The sequence below is a fragment of the Nicotiana attenuata genome, unplaced genomic scaffold (genome assembly GCF_001879085.1).
Source record: "Nicotiana attenuata strain UT unplaced genomic scaffold, NIATTr2, whole genome shotgun sequence".
In the NCBI taxonomy this organism is placed as follows: Eukaryota; Viridiplantae; Streptophyta; class Magnoliopsida; order Solanales; family Solanaceae; genus Nicotiana; species Nicotiana attenuata.
In genome coordinates, this window is record NW_017670335.1 from 830,942 (window position 1) to 853,286 (window position 22,345).

General features: G+C 40.1%; 1 protein-coding gene across 1 annotated transcript; it reads right to left on the minus strand.

Moving 5' to 3' along the window:
• Positions 1 to 9,759: 9,759 nt before the first annotated feature.
• LOC109238018 lies at positions 9,760 to 10,995 on the minus strand. Its single transcript, XM_019404443.1, has 2 exons — positions 10,423 to 10,995; positions 9,760 to 10,227 (listed from the first exon to the last, which is right to left on the minus strand). The coding sequence occupies exons 1-2, from the start codon at positions 10,993 to 10,995 to the stop codon at positions 9,760 to 9,762; spliced, it is 1,041 nt and encodes a 346-aa protein (XP_019259988.1).
• Between the last annotated feature and the right edge of the window lie 11,350 nt (positions 10,996 to 22,345).

The following is a 22,345-nucleotide window of genomic DNA, read 5'->3' on the forward strand; positions in this document are numbered from 1 at the left end:
AATGCTGGGGCCACCTACATGAGGGCTATCACTACCATTTTTCATGACATCATACATAAGGAGATAGAGGTGTATGTGGACGATGTCATCATCAAATCCAAGAAAGTCACAGATCATACAGCCGATTTGAGGAAATTTTTTGATAGACTGCGGAGATACAACCTGAAACTAAACCCCGCAAAATGTGCATTCGGGGTTCCTGCCGGAAAGTTACTGGGGTTCATTGTCAATCGCCGAGGGATAGAATTGGATCCGTCGAAAGTCAAAGCCATCCAGGAGCTGCCACCACCAAAGAGTAAGAAGGATGTAATGGGTTTTCTAGGACGGCTAAACTATATCAGCCGGTTCATAGCCCAGTCCCCAGTTATATGTGAGCCAATTTTCAAGATGTTGAAGAAAGATGCTGCAACTAGTTGGACGGAAGATTGTCAAAAGGCTTTCAACAAGATCAAGGAGTACTTATCGACACCACAAGTCCTGGTCCCGCCAGAACATGGGTGACCTTTGCTACTCTATCTATTTGTATTAGATAGAGCTTTCAGATGTGTTTTTGGACAACATGACGAGACAGGGGAACAAGATATGTATTACTTGAGTAAGAAGTTCACACCTTACGGAGCACGGTATTCTCTGTTGGAACGCACTTGCTGTTCTTTGACTTGGACGGCTCAAAAATTGAGGCATTACTTCTGTGCCTATACCACATACCTCATATCCAGGATGGACCCTCTGATGTACATCTTTCAGAAGCCCATGCCGACTGGAAAGTTAGCCAAGTGGCAAATACTATTAAGCGAGTTCGATATCGTCTATGTAACTTAGAAGGCGGTCAAAGGATAAGCATTGGCAGACCATCTTGCTGAAAATCCTGTGGGAGGGGAATACGAACCTTTGAAAACGTATTTTCCCGATGAAGAGGTGCTATTCATAGGAGAAGATATTGCTGAGTCCTATGACGGTTGGAGAATGTTCTTTAATGGAGTAGCAAATTTCAAGGGAGTCGGTATTGGAGCCGTTTTGGTATTAGAAACTGGCCAACATTATCCGGTATCTGCTAAACTCAGATTTCCCTGCACCATCAACATGGTAGAGTATGAAGCCTGCATACTAGGGCTCAACATGGCCATCGACATGAATATTCAGGAGCTGCTGGTAATCGGTGATTCATATTTGCTTGTGCACCAGGTACAAGGAGAATGGGCCACCACGAATTCCAAGATATTGCCATATCTGCACCATGTGCAGGAATTGAGAAAGAGGTTCACGAAGATAGAGTTTCGGCATGTTCCCAGGATTCAGAACGAGTTTGCAGATGCATTGGCCACCTTGTCATCCATGATACAGCATCCCGACAAGAACTTCATCGATCCCATCCCAGTAAGGATCCATAACCAGTCGGCGTATTGTGCCCATGTTGAAGAAGAAACAGACGTGAAGCCTTGGTTTCACGATATCAAAGAATATTTGGCAAAAGGAGAACATCCGGAGCATGCAAATCATACTCAGAAACATACGTTTCGGAGGTTATCCAACAATTTCTTCCACAGCGAAGGAACCTTGTATAGAAGAACTCCTAATTTGGGATTGCTAAGGTGTGTCGGCGCAAAAGAAGTTGCTAAGCTACCTGAGGAGATACATGCTAGGACCTGCGGAGGGCCGGTTATTTCTGGATGACCATGGAGACAGATTGCGTCCAGCATGTCCGAAAATGCTACCAATGTCAATTACAAGCCGATATGATAAAAGTGCCGCCAAATGAGCTGAATGCAACAAGCTCACCTTGGCCATTCACACTAGGGAATGGATGTCATTGGTCCAATCGAGCCCACCGCCTCAAATGGGCATCAGTTTATCTTGGTAGCTATTGACTACTTCACCAAATGGGTCGAGGCAGCATCCTACAAGGCGGTAACTAAGAAGGTCGTAGCAGATTTTGTCCGCGACCGGATTGTTTGCCAGTTTGGGGTCCCAGAATCAATCATCACTAATAATGCCTCCAATCTCAATAGTGATCTGATGAAGACCATGCGTGAGACTTTCAAAATCAAGCACAAAAATTCCACAGCCTACAGACCTCAGATGAATGGAGCTGTAGAAGCCGCTAACAAGAATATCAAGAAGATACTGAGAAAGATGGTAGAAAAGCATAAACAATGGCACGAGAAGCTGCCATTTGCTTTTTTGGGGTATCGTACCACAGTCCACACATCAACCGGGGCAACTGCCTACTTATTGATTTATGGTACTGAAGCTGTTATTCCCGCTGAAGTAGAGATCCCTTCTCTAACAATCATACAAGAAGCTGAGCTCAACAATGCAGAATGGATAAGGAGCCGTTATGAGCAGCTAGCCCTCATCGACGGAAAAAGGATGAATGCAGTGTGTCATGGGTAACTCTATCAGAACAGAAATCCAGAGCCTTCAACAAGAGAGTCAAGCTGAGGCAGTTCACACCGTGGCAGCTAGTGTTGAAGAAAATCTTCCCGCATCAGGATGAAGCCAAAGGGAAATTCTCTCCCAACTGGCAAGGCCCTTACATGGTTCATAGAGTATTGACAAGAGGAGCCCTCATACTTGCGGAGATGGACGGAGAAGTCTGGCCAAAATCGATCAACTCAGATGCAGTCAAACGATACTATGTGTAACTATTTATGTTTTCACAAAATGATGTAAATTGAACTACGCTTGACCTGATTCCCATTTAAGAGGGGATACGCATGCAGCCCTATGGGTTTTGTCATATCATAATAAAATTTTCATTTCCCCCCAAAACTAGAAACTGGGACAGAATTTTGAGGAAGACCCTCAAAATTCCGGAGCAAGTCCCGCCAACGCCATCATATGCCAGAAAGTGAGAAGTCAATCAGAAACTGGGGCAGAATTTTGTGAAGGACCCTCCAAATTCCGAAGCAATTTCAGCCAATCGTAGCATGTGCAGCAGTCAGACGTGTCCATCTAACTGGGCAGAATTTTGAGGAGGACCCTCAAAATTCTATAGCAGGAGAGGTTGCGATGTCTCAGATCGTGTCATAGTCACGGGTTCATCTAACTGATTTCTAAAATAATATAATTTTATTACGTCTTTGAAACTATGCATGTTTGCTTGTAAAATGACTCTATTTAGCCAACGCTACCCCAATGATTTGAACAGGACCTTCAGACCAAGCGAAGCAAAGCCAAGCAAGCCGACAGAGGCACAAACCGACCTCCCCCTTACAGAACTCACGATTTTTCTTTGGATGCAGGAGCGAAGAATATACATGCTTCCAAGTCACAATCTTCATAAAAACCGCAATACTAAAATCTATTATCAGCTAAGAAAACTCTGCTATCACCTGCTATTTTATTTTTGCATGGGACTAAGCCTTGTCCCGAATCTTGCATGAGACTAAGCTCTGTCTCCATCTGCATGAGGCTAAGCCCTGCCTCCATTTTGCACAAGGCTAAGCACTTCCTTCCATTGGCATGGGACTATGCCCTATACCGAATCTTGCATGAGACTAAGCTCTTTCTCCATCTGCATGAGGCTAAGCCCTGCCTCCATTTTGCATAAGGCTAAGCACTATATTCCATTTGCATGGGGCTAAGCCATGTCCTGAATCTTGCATGAGACTAAGCTTTGTCTCCATCTGTATGAGGCTAGGCCCTGCCTCCATATCTGCATGAGGTTAAGCCTTGCCTCCGTATCTGTATAAGACTAAGCTCTCCCTTCCATTTGCATGGGACTAAGCCCTGTCCCGAATCTTGCATGAGACTAAGCTCTGTCTCCATCTGCATGAGGCTAAGCCCTGCCTTCGTATCTGCATAAGGCTAAGCTCTGCCTTCCATTTGCATGGGACTAAACCCTGTCCCGAATCCTGCATAAGGCTAAGCCCTGCCTCTATATCTGCATGAGGCTAAGACTTGCCTCCATATCTGCATAAGGCTAAGCTCTGCCTTCCATTTGCATGGGACTAAGCCTTGTCCCGAATCTTGCGTGAGACTAAGCTCCGTCTCCATCTGCATGAGGCTATGCCCTGCCTCCATATCTACATAAGGCTAAGCTCTGCCTTCCATTTTGCATGGGACTAAGCCCTGTGCCGAATCCTGCACGAGGCTAAGCCCTGCCTCCATATCTGCATAAGGCTAAGCTCTGCCTTCCATCTGCATGGGACTAAGCCTTGTCCCGAATCTTGCATGAGGCTAAGCTCTGTCTCCAATTTGCATAAGGCCAATCATCGCCTTTATTTGCCGAGACTAAGCACTATCTCTCCGGCACTATCTATTTGCTCCTCTTTCGGGCTAAGCTATGTCGTCAGCCTCACAAGACTAGGCCTTGTCTTGTTGATTTTAGCATCATATTATTGCATCTCATGGGCTGAAATATCGCCAGCGTGTCCAAAGGAGTCATTGTATAGAGGCATCATCCTCATAGCAGGAAGACACCATGCCATAGCCTGAGGATCTCTAAATTTCCATATCATTATTCAAAGGCATCATGGTTCGGAGGCACCATTTTCATGGCCCGAGAACATCATTTCATGGCTTGCGAATTCCCCACCGAACAATTCATGGCCCAGGACATAATGGTCTAAGGACGTCATCCTCAACCGTCCAAAGACAATTCTCATGGTCTGAATGGAATATGCATATTGTTTAAATTTCCGCACAAATATATACTTGTAGTATCTATTTACTTGCAGGTGACCCGATAAGCAACCGCTACCCCAACAGGAGCAATCCCGCTCCAGTTCTTTCAAATTTTCTCAAATCTGACCGCTCCCATAACCATCTTTCCACCCATTCCAAAGTCTCGTCTCTGTTCTAGTGATGACTTCATCGGTATATTCTGCCGATGAATCCGGAACTAGACATGGCCTGATTCCTGTAATACCGGGGACATGTAGGCAGCTCAAAGACCAGGGTCCGGCCTCTATTTTTCAAAACATCCCATTCAGTCAAAACTGGCCATCATTTCATTACCCGAAAACTCTTTCATCCTTCCCGGGTAAAGAGGCGCAGCGGTTGATACCCAATTTTTCCCTAAAATATTTTCAAAACTACGCATTGGCATCAATTGGTATTTTTCATACAATTTCTGCATTTTTTAAAGATCTTAATTAATTTATCACAGTATTTTATTTATAAAACAATCACTGATTGCATCGCAAATAGTTTTATAATAATTTTGTGGCTTAATTTCATCACTTGCATTTGTACTAAGTTTCAATTATTGCACAAATAGCCACATTTGTACTTTTAGGTTACCATTGCAATTATAACCCATGCATGCATTATTACATTATTTTTATCGGAAAATAGCCTTTTATATTTTTAAAATATTAAGTAATTATTTTAAAACGTTCCTAGGCATGAAAATTATTTTTTATAATTTATTAACTATTTTAAAAAATTATATTAGCAATTAAATGTGTGTTTAACAAATAGCCCTTTTTTATTCTGACCTAGCCAACTGAACAGCCCAATTTCAATCCCAAATTAGCCCAAAATCTACCCAGGCCCAATTTTTACCTGATCCTAACCCAATTAAACCTACCCGACCCGATAACCCTATTAAATCGTGGCCGTTGATCTTTTAGATCAACGGTCCATGATCAAACTTTCCTTTTTAATTCCAAACGACCCTCTAACCTAGCTCATTTACCCATCTCCGCCACCCTTCGTTCCCCCATCTCTCAAACCCTCCCTCAAGGCCTATCTATGGTTGTGAGTGTTGCTATCACGATGCTTTTACGGTCCAAATCTCTTGCTTGAGACTGGATTCCCTTTACCCTTTCATTCTTTTTTCAAAACCCTAACTTTTAATCACGGATCTTTCCATATCTTTGTAGATATGGAGAGATTCCGAGTTTGTCACTAATTTTTCTTTAATGTGCTTCTGTTTCCCTACTGATTAACCGATTTTTAGCACTATATTACTTTATATGTTGGGTTCTTTGTTATCTGTTGTTCGAATCTCTGCATACTTGAAATGTTTTCAAGTTTCCATGATTTTTCTTGAAGTTTCTCTTATTCCTTTACGATTAATCGATTTTTAGAACTATGATACTTTAGGTTTTTGATTTCTCTGATTTTTGTTGTTTGAATCTCTGCATGTTTGAGTTGCTTTCTGTTTCCATGGCTATTTCTTCAAAGTTCCCCTAATCTTCCTGCTACTAATCAACCCTAAGTATCTTTCTAATTATCTGGGGTTTCCACTTTCGTTTTTGCAAAAGGTTTTCTGAAGGTTTTATGTTTCTCGCATGGTTATGTTTCTGGTCCAATTGATTGACTACTCAGTGTTTGATTTCAACCTCTTGCCCGTTATCGTTTTAATAATTGAATGATTGACCTAATTATCTAGGGTTTCATTTGTTTACTAAACTAATTTATTGATCTCTGATTGTTTTCCTCAATCCTGAGTTTCTTAATTGACAGCTCTTGTCTATCTATGGGTTAATTGACCCTTTGATTGGTCTCTGATTACCCGTGTTGCCTTATTTGTAAAACTGATTACTCGATTTAAGGGTTCTAACCCTAATTGACTGTTAAACCTACTTCTTGCCTTATTTTAAATTCAATTAGACTCATTTATGGTATAATTCCCTAATTTCCTATCCCCGATCAAGCTTGATTGATCATTTGATTACTTCATTTATCTTATTTACAATATTTACCTGCCTTGCCTTAATAAGTTGTCCGTATGATTTTGAGTATTTTTACGGATTCCCTATTTGGTATAACTTGAATTCCTTATCCTAATTGACCCTTTCTTCTTGTTGTTATGTGATTACCCCTAATTAAGGGGTCTATTCCGGACACCCTCGCATCATTTGATTCTATAATTATTTGATTACCCTTATTTTATGAGCTGTGATTCACTCTTTACCTTATTTGTTTTCACCTTACTAAGTGCTATATATATGCTCTCACTCTGTTTCTTCTAAAGACACGAACAATAGTTCATAAGCACACTCACACACAAATTCTGCTCTCATCTCTCTGCTACTTGTGTTCATCTGTTTGTCTAGTCGGCTGAAAGCCAGGACTAGACTGTTGAATCCTGCTACTTTACTTTCTGCTTCTGCTTCCCTACTGGTATGCTCCCACTTTACCCTCATGAAAAAGTCTGTATGAATTTAATTTGTGTACTTCCTATTCCCAACAAGTCTCTTTTATGTTACTAAACCAGTAGGATCCTCTACATCAACTTGTCCATCTTTAACTAAACCTATGTGTTCCATGCTTCTTGTTCTTAGTCAGCATATATATTGCCATTCAATAATGCTGCATGCTTCCTGCTATTCGACTTAACCTATATGATTCCTTATAATTAGCATGCCCTTTCTCCTGTCTTGATCAAACCTATATGTCTACTGCCATCACATGTTTGCTTCTATGTTGACTACAATAACCTACCTGCCTCTGTCTAGTTGAATCTATGTGTGTCCTGCTTTTAATCTGTTTGTTCCTGCTTTAGTTAGACTTATGTGTATCCACATGAACTAGATTCATGCTTATTTTTTATGACCAATATGACTTCCCAATCCCTGCTCCCCCCTCTGTGTGGTTGTTTGTTCTCAACATGCTATATGTCACCTAGTGTTAACTAATGAATTAAGCTAAATCTGGGCAGTGGGAATCTTTGCTTTGAAACTTTGTGACCATATTTTCTGCTTGATGTTTGATTGCTAAAACCTTTGCTTCAGAGTGTTGCAATGACCCTGTTTACTTCTAAACTATTTTCTTAAAACTTCTTCTATTTTCAAACATTCCTCCTATTCTTAGAACGCCTAGGGTCTTGCCCCTCTGGTCTAAGCATTGCTTAGGAGTCCCTGAGGCTCCTCTGAACTTTGAAACACTGGAGTTGGCTTTCCAAGCTTGCTCACAAAGGGTTACTATGAAGGTTTTTCCTGGTGTGAGCATTGCCCGGGGTCCCTGAGGCCCTTGGGAACTTTGACACACCAGAATCCTGTTGGGTGAATTATGAGATTATGGAATTTATGGACGGGTTGAAGGCCTGGTCTGCTACGTGTATCTTTTGGGCCAATAGTTGCAGTAATTCCACTTCTGTAATTCATTATTAGTGTTGGTTTGTAATAATAATTTCTTGTAAACAGATATTGGGAAAATTAGTAAAAGGGAGGGACTTTTATATATCTTTTGTGGGAATCGGGTAGAAACCATGTATTGGACTTTTATGATTGTCTACATGCATTAGAAACCATGCTCATAGGACTGTTATGATTATTTTTATGAGTTAGATACCATGACTACCGGATTGTTATGTGCATCAAAAGACATGTTTATAGGATCACTACACTATCTGTTCTAAACTTCCATTTTGCATTCTCTTACTTGCATTAAAGATCTGGTTCTTAGGTCATTTATCAATTATGTCTTGATAATCACGTTCAACAACTGCTCTATGTGCATTAGAGACCATGTTACTAGGATTTTTACTGCATTCGCTTCAAACCATGCCATAGTTTGAACGAGTAAAAAATCAGCTGTCACCTAGCCTATAAGGAATACGCATAAAAACAATACTTAGACATCATACTCTTAGAGATGAAAGTGTGAAACCAATTATGTAATGCCTGTGATCATTCTTCAGCACCTAGACAAGCATATAGGTTCAAATAAACAAAATCTGTCTGTCGATTACTCATTCAGAATTGTGGTCTTTCATTGATGTCTAGATGACATGTTACTGCTAATGCACGCCTAGGCAAGCCTATAGGTAATCAAGGTTTAATAAACTGTGAAACTGCTTTGCTTATTAGGACTGCCCAGATTTAATAGGTTCTAAAATTCAGTAGGCAAACTGAATAGGTGTTTAACGCTTTTGCCTTTAACTCAACATTGCATATTCTCTGATTGTCATCCTGTTCTAGGGCTTTTTCTCAAATATATGAAATTTGTTGTTTTAGACGTGCACTTACTTGCTCTATTTGTGGAGGTAAAATGTGAGCCTTTTCATTGTTCTACCTTTGGGGCCGGTCTTATATGTTTTGTATGACGCCTAGAGTTTCTCCTTTTAATTATCGTAGGAGAGTCTAGATCCACCTCAACTAGAAGTCCAAAATACCTTCGGACTATATTTAAAGGGACGGGTAGTGCACGCATATGATACATCTTAAGATTGCTAGAATGCTTTAGGTTATGACCAAGGGGAGGGTAATTGGGTAGTAGAGGATATGATGACATGTGCGCTAATTCCACGTGTAACCCCTCTATTCGAGGAAGGCTTACCGGGTATTGTACTGATGTGATCCCATAGGACAATAAACCTAAGACTTCCCTCACCTTATTTATATTTGTGTGCTTAGACTGCCTATCTGTTAGACTTCCTTTATTTACGTATGTGTGCTTAGACTGCCTATCCGTTAGACTTCCTTTATTTGCAAATGTGTGCTTAGACTGCCTATCTGTTAAATGAGTAATTCACATAATTGAGTTTGGCAGGGACCCACCATTATGGACCACGAGGGGTGCCTAACACCTTCCCCTCAAGGTTATTTCGAGCCCTTACCCTAATCTCTGGTAATGCAAACTAGTTATATGAGTTAGTTGCTCTAGGTGCCCTAACGCACCTTAATCCGTTAGGTGGCGACTCTTCAAATACCCAATTCCCAAAAAGAAACGAGTTGTTCCCAATGAATGTCGAAACCCGGACTCCTTGAGGAAAAAGGGGGGCGCGACAGTCTTTAGTCTATTGGTGGTAGCAGCATTAGCATTATTATCTATAGCAAAGCAGATTTTTTTCTTATTTGTGAGCTAGCCCGATATTTTCTCATAGATTTCAAGTGTTTTTAAGATTATTTCAAGAGTGTCTTTACCACCATTGCAAAAGAGGATAGTATCATTAGCAAAAGAAAGGTGATTTATTTTGGGACCATTCACACTCATGTAAAAGCCTTTGTAACCTTGTCTATCATGAAGATTATTCAGCATCTTCGAGAGGAGTTCAGCACTGATGAAAAAAAGAGATGGAGAGATTGGATCACCTTGTCTCAGACCCATGTTAGATTTAAAGAAGCCATGCCTTCCTCCATTTACAATAACAGAGTACCAATTGTTGGATATGTAGTTGTGAATAAGATGTATCCACCACTCATAAAAGCCAATATTTTTAAGAGCCATGCATAAGAATTCCCAAGATACCCTGTCGTAAGCTTTAGCCATATCAAGCTTAATAACCACATTTCCACCTCTAGATGGCTTCTTAATATCTTTGATAATTTCCTAGGCCAATAGAATATTTTTAGTAATAGCTCTCCCTTTTATAAAACCTGATTGATTTCTGGATATAAGCTTTGGCAGGATGTTTGAGATTCTGCTATTGAGGATTTTTGAGATGATTTTACTAGAGGTGTTGCAAAGGCTTATAGGTCTGAGGTCTGAGAATTTTTTAGGGTGATCTATTTTGGGAATCATTACCAAGCAAGTATGTGTGAAAAACATAGGATGTTTAGCACCTTGAAAGAAAGATTCCACTGCCTTATTAAGATCATTGCATGTAATATCCCAAGAAAATTGATAAAAATAACCACTCAGGCCATCTGGTCCTGGGGCACTGTCCTTGTCCATAATAAACATAGCTTCTTTAATTTCATGAATAGTAGGAATGGATTTAAGCATGTTGTTGTCATTATCAGTGATACACCTCTCTATACAATTAAGAACATTGAAATTAGTGTTGTGCGATTCCTGAGTGAACATCCCTTGAAAGTGCCTCACAGCTGCTTCTGCAATAACATCATTTCCTTCCAACCATTGATTTTGGTCATCCATTTTCATAGTAATGGTCAACCTTCTTCTCCTTGCCTTTATAACACTATGAAAATAGGTTGTGTTTGCATCACATTCTTTAAACCACTTGTCTCTAGCTATTTGTCTCATAATACTTTCTTGAATGTTGAAGTATCTTGTGAATTCAGCTCTACATCTAGAGAGAGCACTTCTGTTTTCATAGGAGTTATCACTAACACAATTATCCTCCAGAATTCTCATTTCTGCTCCAAGCTTTTGGGAACCTCATATATATCTCCAAATGCTTGTCTGGACCACACACTAAGGGCTTTACACACCTGTTTGATTTGCTAATGGAGTGTATACAGAGGGTTCCCACAAACTTCTTCTTCCCAGGCATCCTTCACTGTCTTGAGGTAATCTTGGTGTTCAGTCCAAAAATTAAGGAATTTGAAGTACTTGATATGGTTAGTAACCTCATTACTCATTTTGACAAGCAGCGGTGCATGGTCAGAGAAAGCTCTTGAAAGGTGAGTAACTGAAGTACTGGATATAGTATCAAACCATGCACTAGTGTAGACAAGTCTATCCAGTCTCTTCCAAATAGTAGTAGGAGGATCTCTGTTATCACACCATGTATATATTGACCCTGTGAAACTTGTATCTTGAAGACCAAACTCATTAAGGCACTCTATGAAGTATAGGCTTACCTCCATTCTGTAGCTTCTACCCCCTTTTTTTCTTCACTAGAGGTGATAACCTTGAAGTCTCCAATGACACCCCAAGCTCCTTGAATGTTGTTGGATGTATTTTTCAGGCCATGCCATAACACTCTTCTACTTTCCTCATTGCATTTAGCATAGACAACTGTTAGGAAGATAGCAGGGTGGTTGAGATGTTTTGCACTAATCAGGACATGTTGCTCCTTATCTTGAATTATAGTAACATCCACTTCAGCAGTCCAGAATATCCATATTTTGTTTGAGCAATTGAAAAAACCATGGCTCATGTCTAGTTTTCTTCTGTATCTATCCATTTTACCACTTCTACAAGAGGTTCCTGTAAGCAGATCAAAGGGATTTGAAATTGTTGTTTGATGGTTTGGAGTCTCTCCAAAGATCCTGCAGATCCTATTCCCCTTATATTCCATGAAAGTGTGTCTATAATTTGAAACTTCTAGGGGTAGGTTCTTTTTGTTGTTCCTTGATTTCTTCTGTGATCTGGAATTCTTGAATGAAATCCACACCCTGGTTTTTGTAGTTCCTGGTGAAAGATTGTCATAAAAATGATGTTTTGTTGGACTGGTTGACTGAGCTGATATTGACTCTAGTGAGTTCATCGTCAGACTGAGATTTTTCTTTCTTTTTAATTGTTGATTATTGTCGAGTCTATTTCCGTAACATCTAGGTCATGGAAGACTTCTTCATATTCATCTCTTTCTTCCTCTATGGAAGGATCTAGATCAGGTGGTTCATGACTAATGTTGTATCTACATTTGTGTTCTTTGTTCTTGTTTTGCTCCCCAACATCTATATCTTCCACTCTATTAGATCCAGTCATCTCCTGCCCTATCTTGAGAATGTTAATTGGGGTCTATGTGCCCTTCTCTTTAGTACCTTTTCACTTGACTGTTCCACTGATATCTCTTCTTTTTCCTTGTGGTCTAATGCCCTCTGGAATGCTTATTGTCTTTGCAAATTTCTTTCTTTTGTTTTGCATATCCTTGCACTCCTTTGGGTCTTTGATAACTAAATCAGCATCGACTTTGCTGTTATTGGTGGCATTCCTTGTTCTAGTACTTCTTAGTTTGAGACCTGTTTATTTTTTTTTCTTTTTCTTTGTCTTTCTGAGCTTTGTCCCACCATGTAGTTCTTTCTTGTTGCTGTCTATCCTGGCAATCTTGTGTAGAGTCTTGTTCTTTAATATTCACATTGTTGCAGAGTGTGGTATCCATTAGACCATTCTTTATTCCTTCTTGCAAAAGATTGAAGGAATTGTTGACCTCAGTTCTGTTGTTTCTCTGGTTTGTTCTTTGATCTGCTACCTTGTTGTTGCTCTTATTTTGTTACTGGCCCATCGATATCCCATTGTTGTTCATCTCTTTTCCTTTTTTTTCTTTCCACATTTTTCCATTTGCCATTTTGAATGTTCTGGTTGTACATTCTTCCTTCCTGAGGTAAAGTACTTTTAGGCTCCATTTGTTCTATATTCCTTCTTTGTTCTTGGTTGTTGCTAGTGGTCTGCTTTTCATTGCTTTGCTGAAATATATGTGCCACATCATCATCTTTCTCAGCCATTGCAGTTTTCCCTCCTTCTTTTAATTTTTCATGTTGTACAGCCCTGCATTTTTCTAAAGTGTGACCTTGAACTTTGCAATGTGAGCAATAGGTAGGCATAGTTTCATACTCGATTTTTTGGTCAGATGTTTCTACTTTACCAAACTGGTTCCTAACCTCCACTCTTACCATATGAAGTAAAGGTTTAGTAAGATCAATTTGAACTCTTAGCTTGGCAGTTGTGGTCCTAGATTTCATAGTTGTGGCCTTATCCATCACCAAAGGTATACCTGTTGGGCTAACAATCTGACACAGAGCATCCCATTCATAATAGTGCCATTGTAAATCTGAAAGGTTAATCCAAATTGAATCTAGGGATGATTCAGACCCAGGCATAAAATTTGTGGTCCATTTGATAATTTTCATATTGATCCCTCCAGCTAGGGGAATGAGTACTCCAGACTATATATTGTTAAAATCGTCTTCATTTTCAACATCGATGAAAACATGGTATCTTTCCTTAGCTCCAATTTTTACCTCTCCTTTAGTATTAATTGTTCTAGCAAATTCAGCTCGAATTCTGTCAATTGAAAATCTACTATTTAGGAACTTACCGAAAATGGTCCATCGGCATGTTTCTACAAATAGTTCATGCTATTCGTTGGTGAATAATACCACAGGCTTTCCATCTATCAGTTCATGCTTTCTGGGGGTAGTTTCACTTTCAATTTTGCTCTATTCCCAACCTTGAAACCTAGAGCATCTGCATAAGAGTCCGTTTGGTTTTGGCTTGACTTATCATCCACTTCCATGGATTTTCTTTACAGCGGTGGAAAATTTTGGATGTTTGGGATTTGGTTGTTAGGTATTAGATCTTGTGGGTCAGGGTATTTGGGGATCTAGGAGGAGCTTGAGGGGCCTCTGGTGTTGACCACAGTGGTCACCGGAGCTAGTTGGAACTAGCCGTTACCTGCTCCTGGTGACCGTTTGTGGCAAAGTATTCGAGCTTCAGCTTTTTTGTACGGAGAGAAAATTGGTTAAACATACAGTTGATGTCTCTTAGGTTACTTATAAGCACTTAATTGAAGTTAGTATTATTTGTTCTATCTTTCGTTGTTCATTTTATTCTCACATGCTTTCATTGAAATTGTCATCACATATTCTAGTTCCATTGTCAAGTTACTCTTATGTGCATTTACTTGTAGTGGTTATTGCATGCCATTCCTTTGGAGTCAACTTCCACTACTTTCTAAGTTCTACTGTTTATCTTTACATTAAACAACATTGTATTTTGAGACTTCTAGTGTACTTCTTAGAGCTTATTACTCAGTTCCACCTGTTTTGGGAGATATTTGATTGTTGCTGTTGACATGTGATTTTTGACCCTCCCCGAAATTTTACCCATTTTAGCATGTAAATATTTAGTTTAGGCCTAATATAGCTATTTCAACTAATTTTTACTTTTTTACTTTATTTTATTACAAGAAAAATGAATATTACAAAATATAAAAAAAATAGTTTATTTTAACGGTCAATTTTATTTTAATAGTTATTTTACTCAAATAGGATTAATTAATAAATGGTGTAGTATTTTTGGTCTTGTGATAGAAGAAAGAGTATTAAATTTGGGACTAATTTTGGTTTGGTGTTATTTGAAAATGCCCAATTTGGGATAGCCCAAACATTGAGCCCATATCCATTCTCCCATATGACCTAACCTAATTCCTACCCCTATAAATTAACACCCTATACACCCCTAAAGAGGATCAGCGACTACAGTGCAAAAAAAATCCCAACCCCTGTCGACCTTCTTCTTCAGAAAAAAACGAGGCAACATTCGATGGCTTCTTTATGAAAAAAAAAATCCAACACCCTTGAGCTTCTCTTCTTCCTTCTTCATGTAAGACACAACCCTAAAAACTCTAGGCAGCCACCACCACAACGCCGAACACCCCTCCGTCCACAATCCTCCATAGCAGCCGAGTAACAACATCATGAACACCACCATTTTCAGCTCTAAAACACGAGCAGAAACAGCCCCAAACGTCACCAAAACTAGCTGAAATTTCCAGCCAAAAACACAACAACACATCCTTGAAAAGGCTGTAAAATTAGCTCCAAAAACCTTTAAAAAGTGGCTCAAGCCGCTGCTATTTTTGCCGAGGAAACAGCTCCAAAATCCTCCCTTAATCCCGTCGAAGTTCTGCGCTCGAGGTTGTCGCCGATTAGTCCATCGCGAAGTGGTTAAGTTCCGTTCGAGAGCTCCGTTTGAAGTTCCGGCGAGGTTCCTGTTTAATTTCGCTTAACGTGTTGCTGGTCGTTGTTTTCAGATTTTGTTGCTTTTTTTTCAAAGGTTCGTTTCTTATCACTAATATTTGGGATTCAGCCTACTCTATGCTTGATTATTGTTATTTTATTTTAGCTACTTTACTTGTTGTTGTGCTTTGGAATCTGTAGATATCCTTTGTGATAAGGTGTGGTTTTATTTCATTTTATTATCCTTTTTCACCGTCTTTGTTGCTCTTTGGAATGATCATTGATGCCAAATATGGGTTTGGATTTTAATGGGTAAGTGAGATACTACTGAAGTTTCCAGTTTGCATACGTGACCCAAAAGCCTTAATTGATTTTTGACTACATAAATCCATGACTCACTTTTAAATGAGTTAAAGTGAATAAGTTTGTTCATACAATCTGGGTTTTAATCGATTTCAATGTGACTTTATCTTTGAAGATGTTTGAATCACGCTAATTGCTATTCCGTTAACGGAGGGTATATTTTTATCTCATATGATGCTTCATTTTTCACCATTGCAAATTTAATTGTTAAAGTTACTTTGGTGAATATTAGGAAATAATTAATTCTTTAAATATCTGTAGCTTGCTTTAGACACGCAATAAAATTATTACAACTACGGGTACGACTCCCGTGACGTGGTTGTGATACCTGATTTTAAATTAGACTAAAGTAGGAGCATCTTTAGTTGGCCTCCAAAAAATACAATTCTTTCCCTTAAAAATAATTCGAAGTGCGCCGTGCCAAACAAAAATGACAATTGCATGGCCCTCGTTTAATTAATCTTTTAAATTCTTAGAATTCGAGGCGTGCCATTTAGCAAATTTCCATGGCCCTCGCAAAGTTAAAAACGCGTAGTTGCTTAGGCGCGTTGTTTTAATAATTCACCTTCCTAAACTCGGGTGCACATTTATGTGACCCAAATCCAAATCTCAACGAAGTCGAAATGTGTCAAAAATCGCGGGTGCATTTATGTGATGCGGTTCGAGACATGTTTTCATGACGTTGCAATTCTCTTAAAATAATAATAATAAAAGCGGTTCAAAGTTAAAAACACATAGGTCAAAACATGTATTAAAATCAGATTTTTAGCCAATTATAATAATTTAAGCGACCGTGCTAGAACCACGGGATCCGGGGGTGCCTAACACCTTCCCTCGGGTCAACAGAATTCCTTATTCAGAATTTCTGGTTCGCAGACTCCAACTGGGAAGTCGAAATTTTCCTCGATTTGGGATTCAAGTTAAACCGGTGACTTGGGACACCAAAAGCCAATCCTATCCCAAGTGGCGACTCTAAAAATAAAATAAATAATCCCATTTCGAATAATGTTACTTTAAATGGAAAAACTCCCTTATACATTTATCCTTCGGGGTAGGTGTGTAAAAAAGGAGGTGTGACAGTTGTACCATTTGGGCTTTATTATATTAGTTTAATAGTTTAATTCGATATCTATGTTGCTATTTCTATTAATTATCAATGTATGTTAGGATTACCTAGTCTTAGAGACTAGGTTCCATCATAACATCCTAAGGTGGGAATTTGGGCTCGTGACAAGTTGGTATCAGAGCTCTAGGTTCATTGGTGTTACGTGTCATAATCAAGTTTAGTAGAGTCTTGCGGACTGGTACGACGACGTCTATACTTATCTTCGAGAGGCTAAGGAACTATTAGGAAAATTTTAACTTCTTTGATTCCTTAACGTGCGAATTGCTTGAGTTTCTCTCACATATAGTGAGGACACGTACTACTAGATTAGATAATCAAACACTCTTACCCCCTACTAAAGCCGCGAGAGGCCGAGTCCGGGGTAGAGACCGAGGATGGGCACATGCTGCAGCCAGAGCACCTGCCCCAGTAGCAACTGAGGAGCCGCCAGTAGCTCCAGTTAGGGGACAAGCACCTCGAATACCTAACTAAGAGGATTGATCCCGGTTGCTCCAACTACATCTCTAGCTGGGGGAGGAGATAAGACTCTCGCGGCCCGTACTCCAAAGTAGCGGGTCCAGATTGATCAGGTTCGGGAAGTCATGTCAGCACAACCCTTATTTGGGTTTAGCCCGAGGTCAGGCCAGTGGCATTTGAGGAGGAACAGAGGAGACTTGAGAGGTTCAAAAAGTATGATCCTCCTACTTTCAATGGCGTAGCTACGGAGGATGCGCATGGTTTTGTAGAGAAGTTCCATTATGTTCTCCGCATCATGGGTATTGTGGAGGTGAGCAGAGTTGCTTTTACTATATTTCAGTTGTTAAAACCGGCGTATATGTGGTGGCAGGCTTATGAGAAGGGTAGGCTAGGTGATGCATCCCACTCACTTGTCTTAGTATTCAGTGATGTTTTTAAGAGAGTTTGTTCCCAGACCCTTCGGGATGTATGTCATAGAGTTTGACTAGCTGCATCACGGGACTATGTCAGTATAAGAGTATGCCATGAAATTCAGTGAGTTGTCCTGACATGCACCTACTTTGGTTTCTAAAGTTAGACAGCGAGTCCGTAGATTTATTGAGTGGCTCAGTTATGGTCATAGATTCATCATGGCTCAAGAGTTAGAGATAGATACTCTGTTCCAGCAGGTAGTAGAGAACGCATGGAGGATGAAGGATATGCGGGGCCAAGAGAGAGAGGGGACAGGGAGGCCAAGAGGCCTCGAGGTAATAGAGGATTTAGTGGTAGCCACACTGCAGTTTCAGCCCGTCATAGCATCATGGCAGAGGATATGTAAGGCTCTCTATTCATTCGGCACTTCTAGCTACTAGTAGTGCTCTGGCTATTCCACGGTCTCAGGTCACCCATCACGCACAACCATTTGCCAGTGCACCTCGTGTATGGGGTGCCTTCAGCAGCCAGTCTAGCTGACCAGGCAAGAGTCAGTTTCAACAGCCATGCCCACCAAGAGCTTTTTTCGAGTGTGGTAAGACCAAATATATGGTGAGAGACTATCTGAAACATAAGAGGGTTGCACCTACACAGTCTATACATGCTCCTCAGATTCCACAGGGTCCACACGATTCTCAAGCCATTGTTGCTTCTCCAGTTGCCACTCCACCTGCACCGCCAGCTAGATGTGGAGGTCTGGCGGGTAGGGGCCGCCCTAGAGGGGGTGGCCCGGCTCATTTGTATGCTTTCCCTGGTAGGAGGAGGCGGTTGCATCGGATACGGTCATCACAGGTATTGTTCCGGTCTGTCATACGGATGCATCAGTCTTATTTGATACAGGTTCCAGTTATTCATATGTTTCATATTATTTTCCTCTGTATTTAGATATATCCCGTGATTTTTTAAGTGCTCATGTATATGTGTCCACGTCTGTGGGAGATTCTATTATTGTAGACCATATTTATCGGTAGTGTTTGGTCACTATTGGTGGTTATGAGATCGAAGTTGATCTATCGCTGCTCGGTATGGTAGACTTTGACATGATCTTTGGCATGGATAGGTTGTCACCCTATCACGCTATCCTAAACATTCACGCCAAAACCATGACATTGGCTATGCCAGGTTTGCCGCGTTTGGAATGGAGGGGTACATTGGATTATATTCCTAGCAGGGCCGTATATGTATTATGCCCAATGTGGATGGGTTGCATGAGTTGATCCCTGAGGAGGTCCACAGCTCGTGGTATTCCATTTATTCGGGTGCCGCCAAGATGTATCAGGATTTGACGAGCACTATTTGTGGATAAGTATGAAGAATGATATAGTAGAGTATGTCGCTCGATGTTTGAACAATCAACAGGTGAAGCATGAGCATCAGAGGCCGGTAATTTTTCTTCCGAGACTTGAGATTCCTAAGTGGAAGTGGGAGCGTGTTATTGTGGATTTCATTGTTGGGCTCCCATGGACTTTGAAGTAATTTGACGTAGTATGGTTATTGTGGATAGACTGACCAAATATGTGCACTTCATTTTGGCTGTGACTACCTATTCTTCAGAGCAGCTGGCTTAGATCTATATCCGTGAAATTGTTTGCCTTCATGGTGTGCTGGTTTCTATTTTCTCTGATTGAGTCACACAGTTCATGTCACATTTTTGGAGAGTTGTGCAACGTGAGTTAGGCGCACGTGTTGAGTTGAGTATAACATTTCACCCCCCGGACGGGCGGGAAGTCTAAGTGCACTATTCAGATCTTGGAGGATATGTTATGTGCCTCTGTTATGTATTTTGGGGATTTGTGCAATTAGTTTCTACTGCTTGAAGAGTTTGCCCACAACAACAGCTACCAATCGAGTATTCGGATGGCTTCTTATGAGGAAATATATGGGAGGCTATATCATTCTCCAGTTAGTTGGTTTGAGCCGATTGAGGCTAGGTTTCTAGACATCGATATGGTTCGAGATTCCTTTGAGAAAGTCAAGTTGATTCAGGATCGGCTTCGTACAACACAGTCTAGACAGAAGAGTTATGCAGATCAGATGGCTCGTAAGGTAGCATTTATGGTGGAAGAGAGGGTTTGGCTTTGGTTTTAATCCATGAAGGGTGTGATGAGGTTTGGGAAGAAGAGCAAGTTGAGCCCTAGGTATATTAGTCCTTTTGAGATCCTTAAAAGAGTTGGCAGGGTGGCCTAAAGACTTGCATTACCACCAATCTTATCGGTAGTTTACCCGTTGTTCCATGTTTCCATGCTTCGGAAGTATTGTGGTGATCCATCAAATGTATTAGATTTCATCTCAGTCCAATTGGACAAGGATTTGACTTTTGATGAGGAGACGGTGGCCATCTTGGACAAGCATGTTCGAAAGTTAAGGTCAAAGATCATTGCTTTAATGAAGGTTCAACTGAGGGGTCATCCGGTCGAGGAGGCAACCTGGGAGACCGAGCACAACATGCGGAGTCATTATCCTAACTTTTTTGGCACTTCATCTCTATGAACGTTTGACGACGAATGTTTGTTTTTAGAGGGGGAGAATATAACAACTCGACCGGTACATTTATGTATTTTAGCCCTGTTTCCCCTTTGATACTTCACACATGTGAATTTGTGGTTTTATGACTTGCGGGATTGTTTAGCTTCATTCTATAGGAATGTTTTGGGTTGATTTGGACTCTTTGGTTCTTGGTTTAGAAGCCTAAGTTGAAAATATTGACCAAAGTTTGACTTTTGTGAAAACAACCCCGGAACAGTTTTTTGATGGCTCCGATTGATTCGTATTGTGATTTTGGACTTGGAATTATGCCGGAAATTGAATTCGGAGGTCCATAAGTTAATTTGACTTGTTTTACTGAAAGATGGCAATTTGAGGTTTAGATGTTCCATAAGTTTGACCTTAGGTTTACTTCATGACTATCTGGTTCGGGATTTAGTTTTGAGACTTGGAATAGGTCCGCTTTTCTATTTGGACTTTGTCTGCTATTTTTGGTGTCATTTGGGGGTGGTTTGATAGGATTCGGACGCTTGGTTACAATTCTAGAGGTTCTCGAAGTTTTCTTTTGAATTTTTTGCGTTTTGATGTCCAATTCATGGTTCAGTATGTTATTTGGTGTTTTAATCATGCGAGCGAGTTCGTATGATATTTTTAGACTTGTGTGGACGTTTGGTTTGGAGCCCCGAGGGCTCGGGTGGGTTTTGGATGTGTTTCTAAATGCTTTGAACTTATTTTGGGTTGCTGGTGCTGCTGTTATCGCAATTGTGAGCACCAACCTCGCAATTGTGATGTTATCAGTAGGGGAGCAGGTATCGCAATTGTGATGCCCCACTCGCAATTGCGAAGAGTAGGCTAGAATGGGTAGCATCGTATTTGCGACATTATAGTCGCATTTGCGATGGGAGCAAGCTTCGCAAAGATGAAGCCAGTGTAATATTTGCAAATTCCTCTTAGGCTGCCAGTAGCCGCATTTTGCGAGACATTTTTTTGCAATAGCGAGGGTTCGCAATTGCGAACCCCGTGTCACAATTGTGACATCTACAACTGAACAAGGGGCCAGAAAGACGGGATTTCATCTCATTTTCTGTCATTTTAGAACCCTAGACTCGGTAGGAGGGGATTTTCAACTACAATCATTGGGTAAGTAGTTTTAATCAATTTGCAACTATATTTCATGATTATATATGAGATTTAACATCAAATTTATGAGAATCAAAGAGAGATTTTTGGGGATTTTTATCTAAGCTCTGAAAAATGAAAATTTGTGATTAAAGAGTCGAATTGGACTGCTTTGAAAACAAAACACATATATAGACTCGTGGTATGGGTTGTCAAGATCTACCTTTGGATTCAGGTTTTGATTGGGCGAGCTCGGAGTTGACTTTTGTTGACTTTTAGGGAATTGTGTAAAGATCATAACTTTATTAAATTAAATTAGCTTTACTTGCATTGTTTGATGATATTAAGTCGTTTTTAGTTAGATTTGAGTTGTGCGGAGGCAAATTATAAGAGAAAAAGCTATTTTTGAGTGTTGATTTAGCCTAGTTGAGGTATGTATCGTTTCTAACTCTGTGTTGGGGAACTACTCTTTAGGATTTGGGTTGTTTGTACTATTCGAATTACGTGAAAGACGTGGACATAAGGTGAGGAGTGTGTACACGGGCTTATATGCAGTATTTCACAGGTTTAGATTCTTAGGTTACTTATAAGTACTTAATTGAAGTTAGTATTGTTTGTTCTATATTTATTTGTTGATTTTATCCTCACACGCTTTCACTGAAATTGTCATCACATATTCTAGTTCCAATGTCAAGTTACTTTTATGTGCATTTACTTGTAGTGGTTGTTAAATGCTATTCCTTCCATTGTTGAGTATTCTCATGCATTTAGACTCAGTTGATGTTCCATGTTGTCTCTTTCATGGTTAAGCTTATGTGAAGTACTTGAGTTGAAAGTTTCCATTCCGTGGGAATATCTTTATTTTTAAGTTATTGAAGTTGTAGTTGTAAAAGTTATTAACACATTATGGCTGAAGTTGTTAATTGTTGAGATATCTTTCCTTATTGAGTTGTTTCTCATTACTTTTGTTACTATTGAGATATTTTGTATGCATTGTTGCTGAACCACGGGCTATATGTTACTATAATATTAGTATTGTTGATTTTTGCAATGTTGTAGC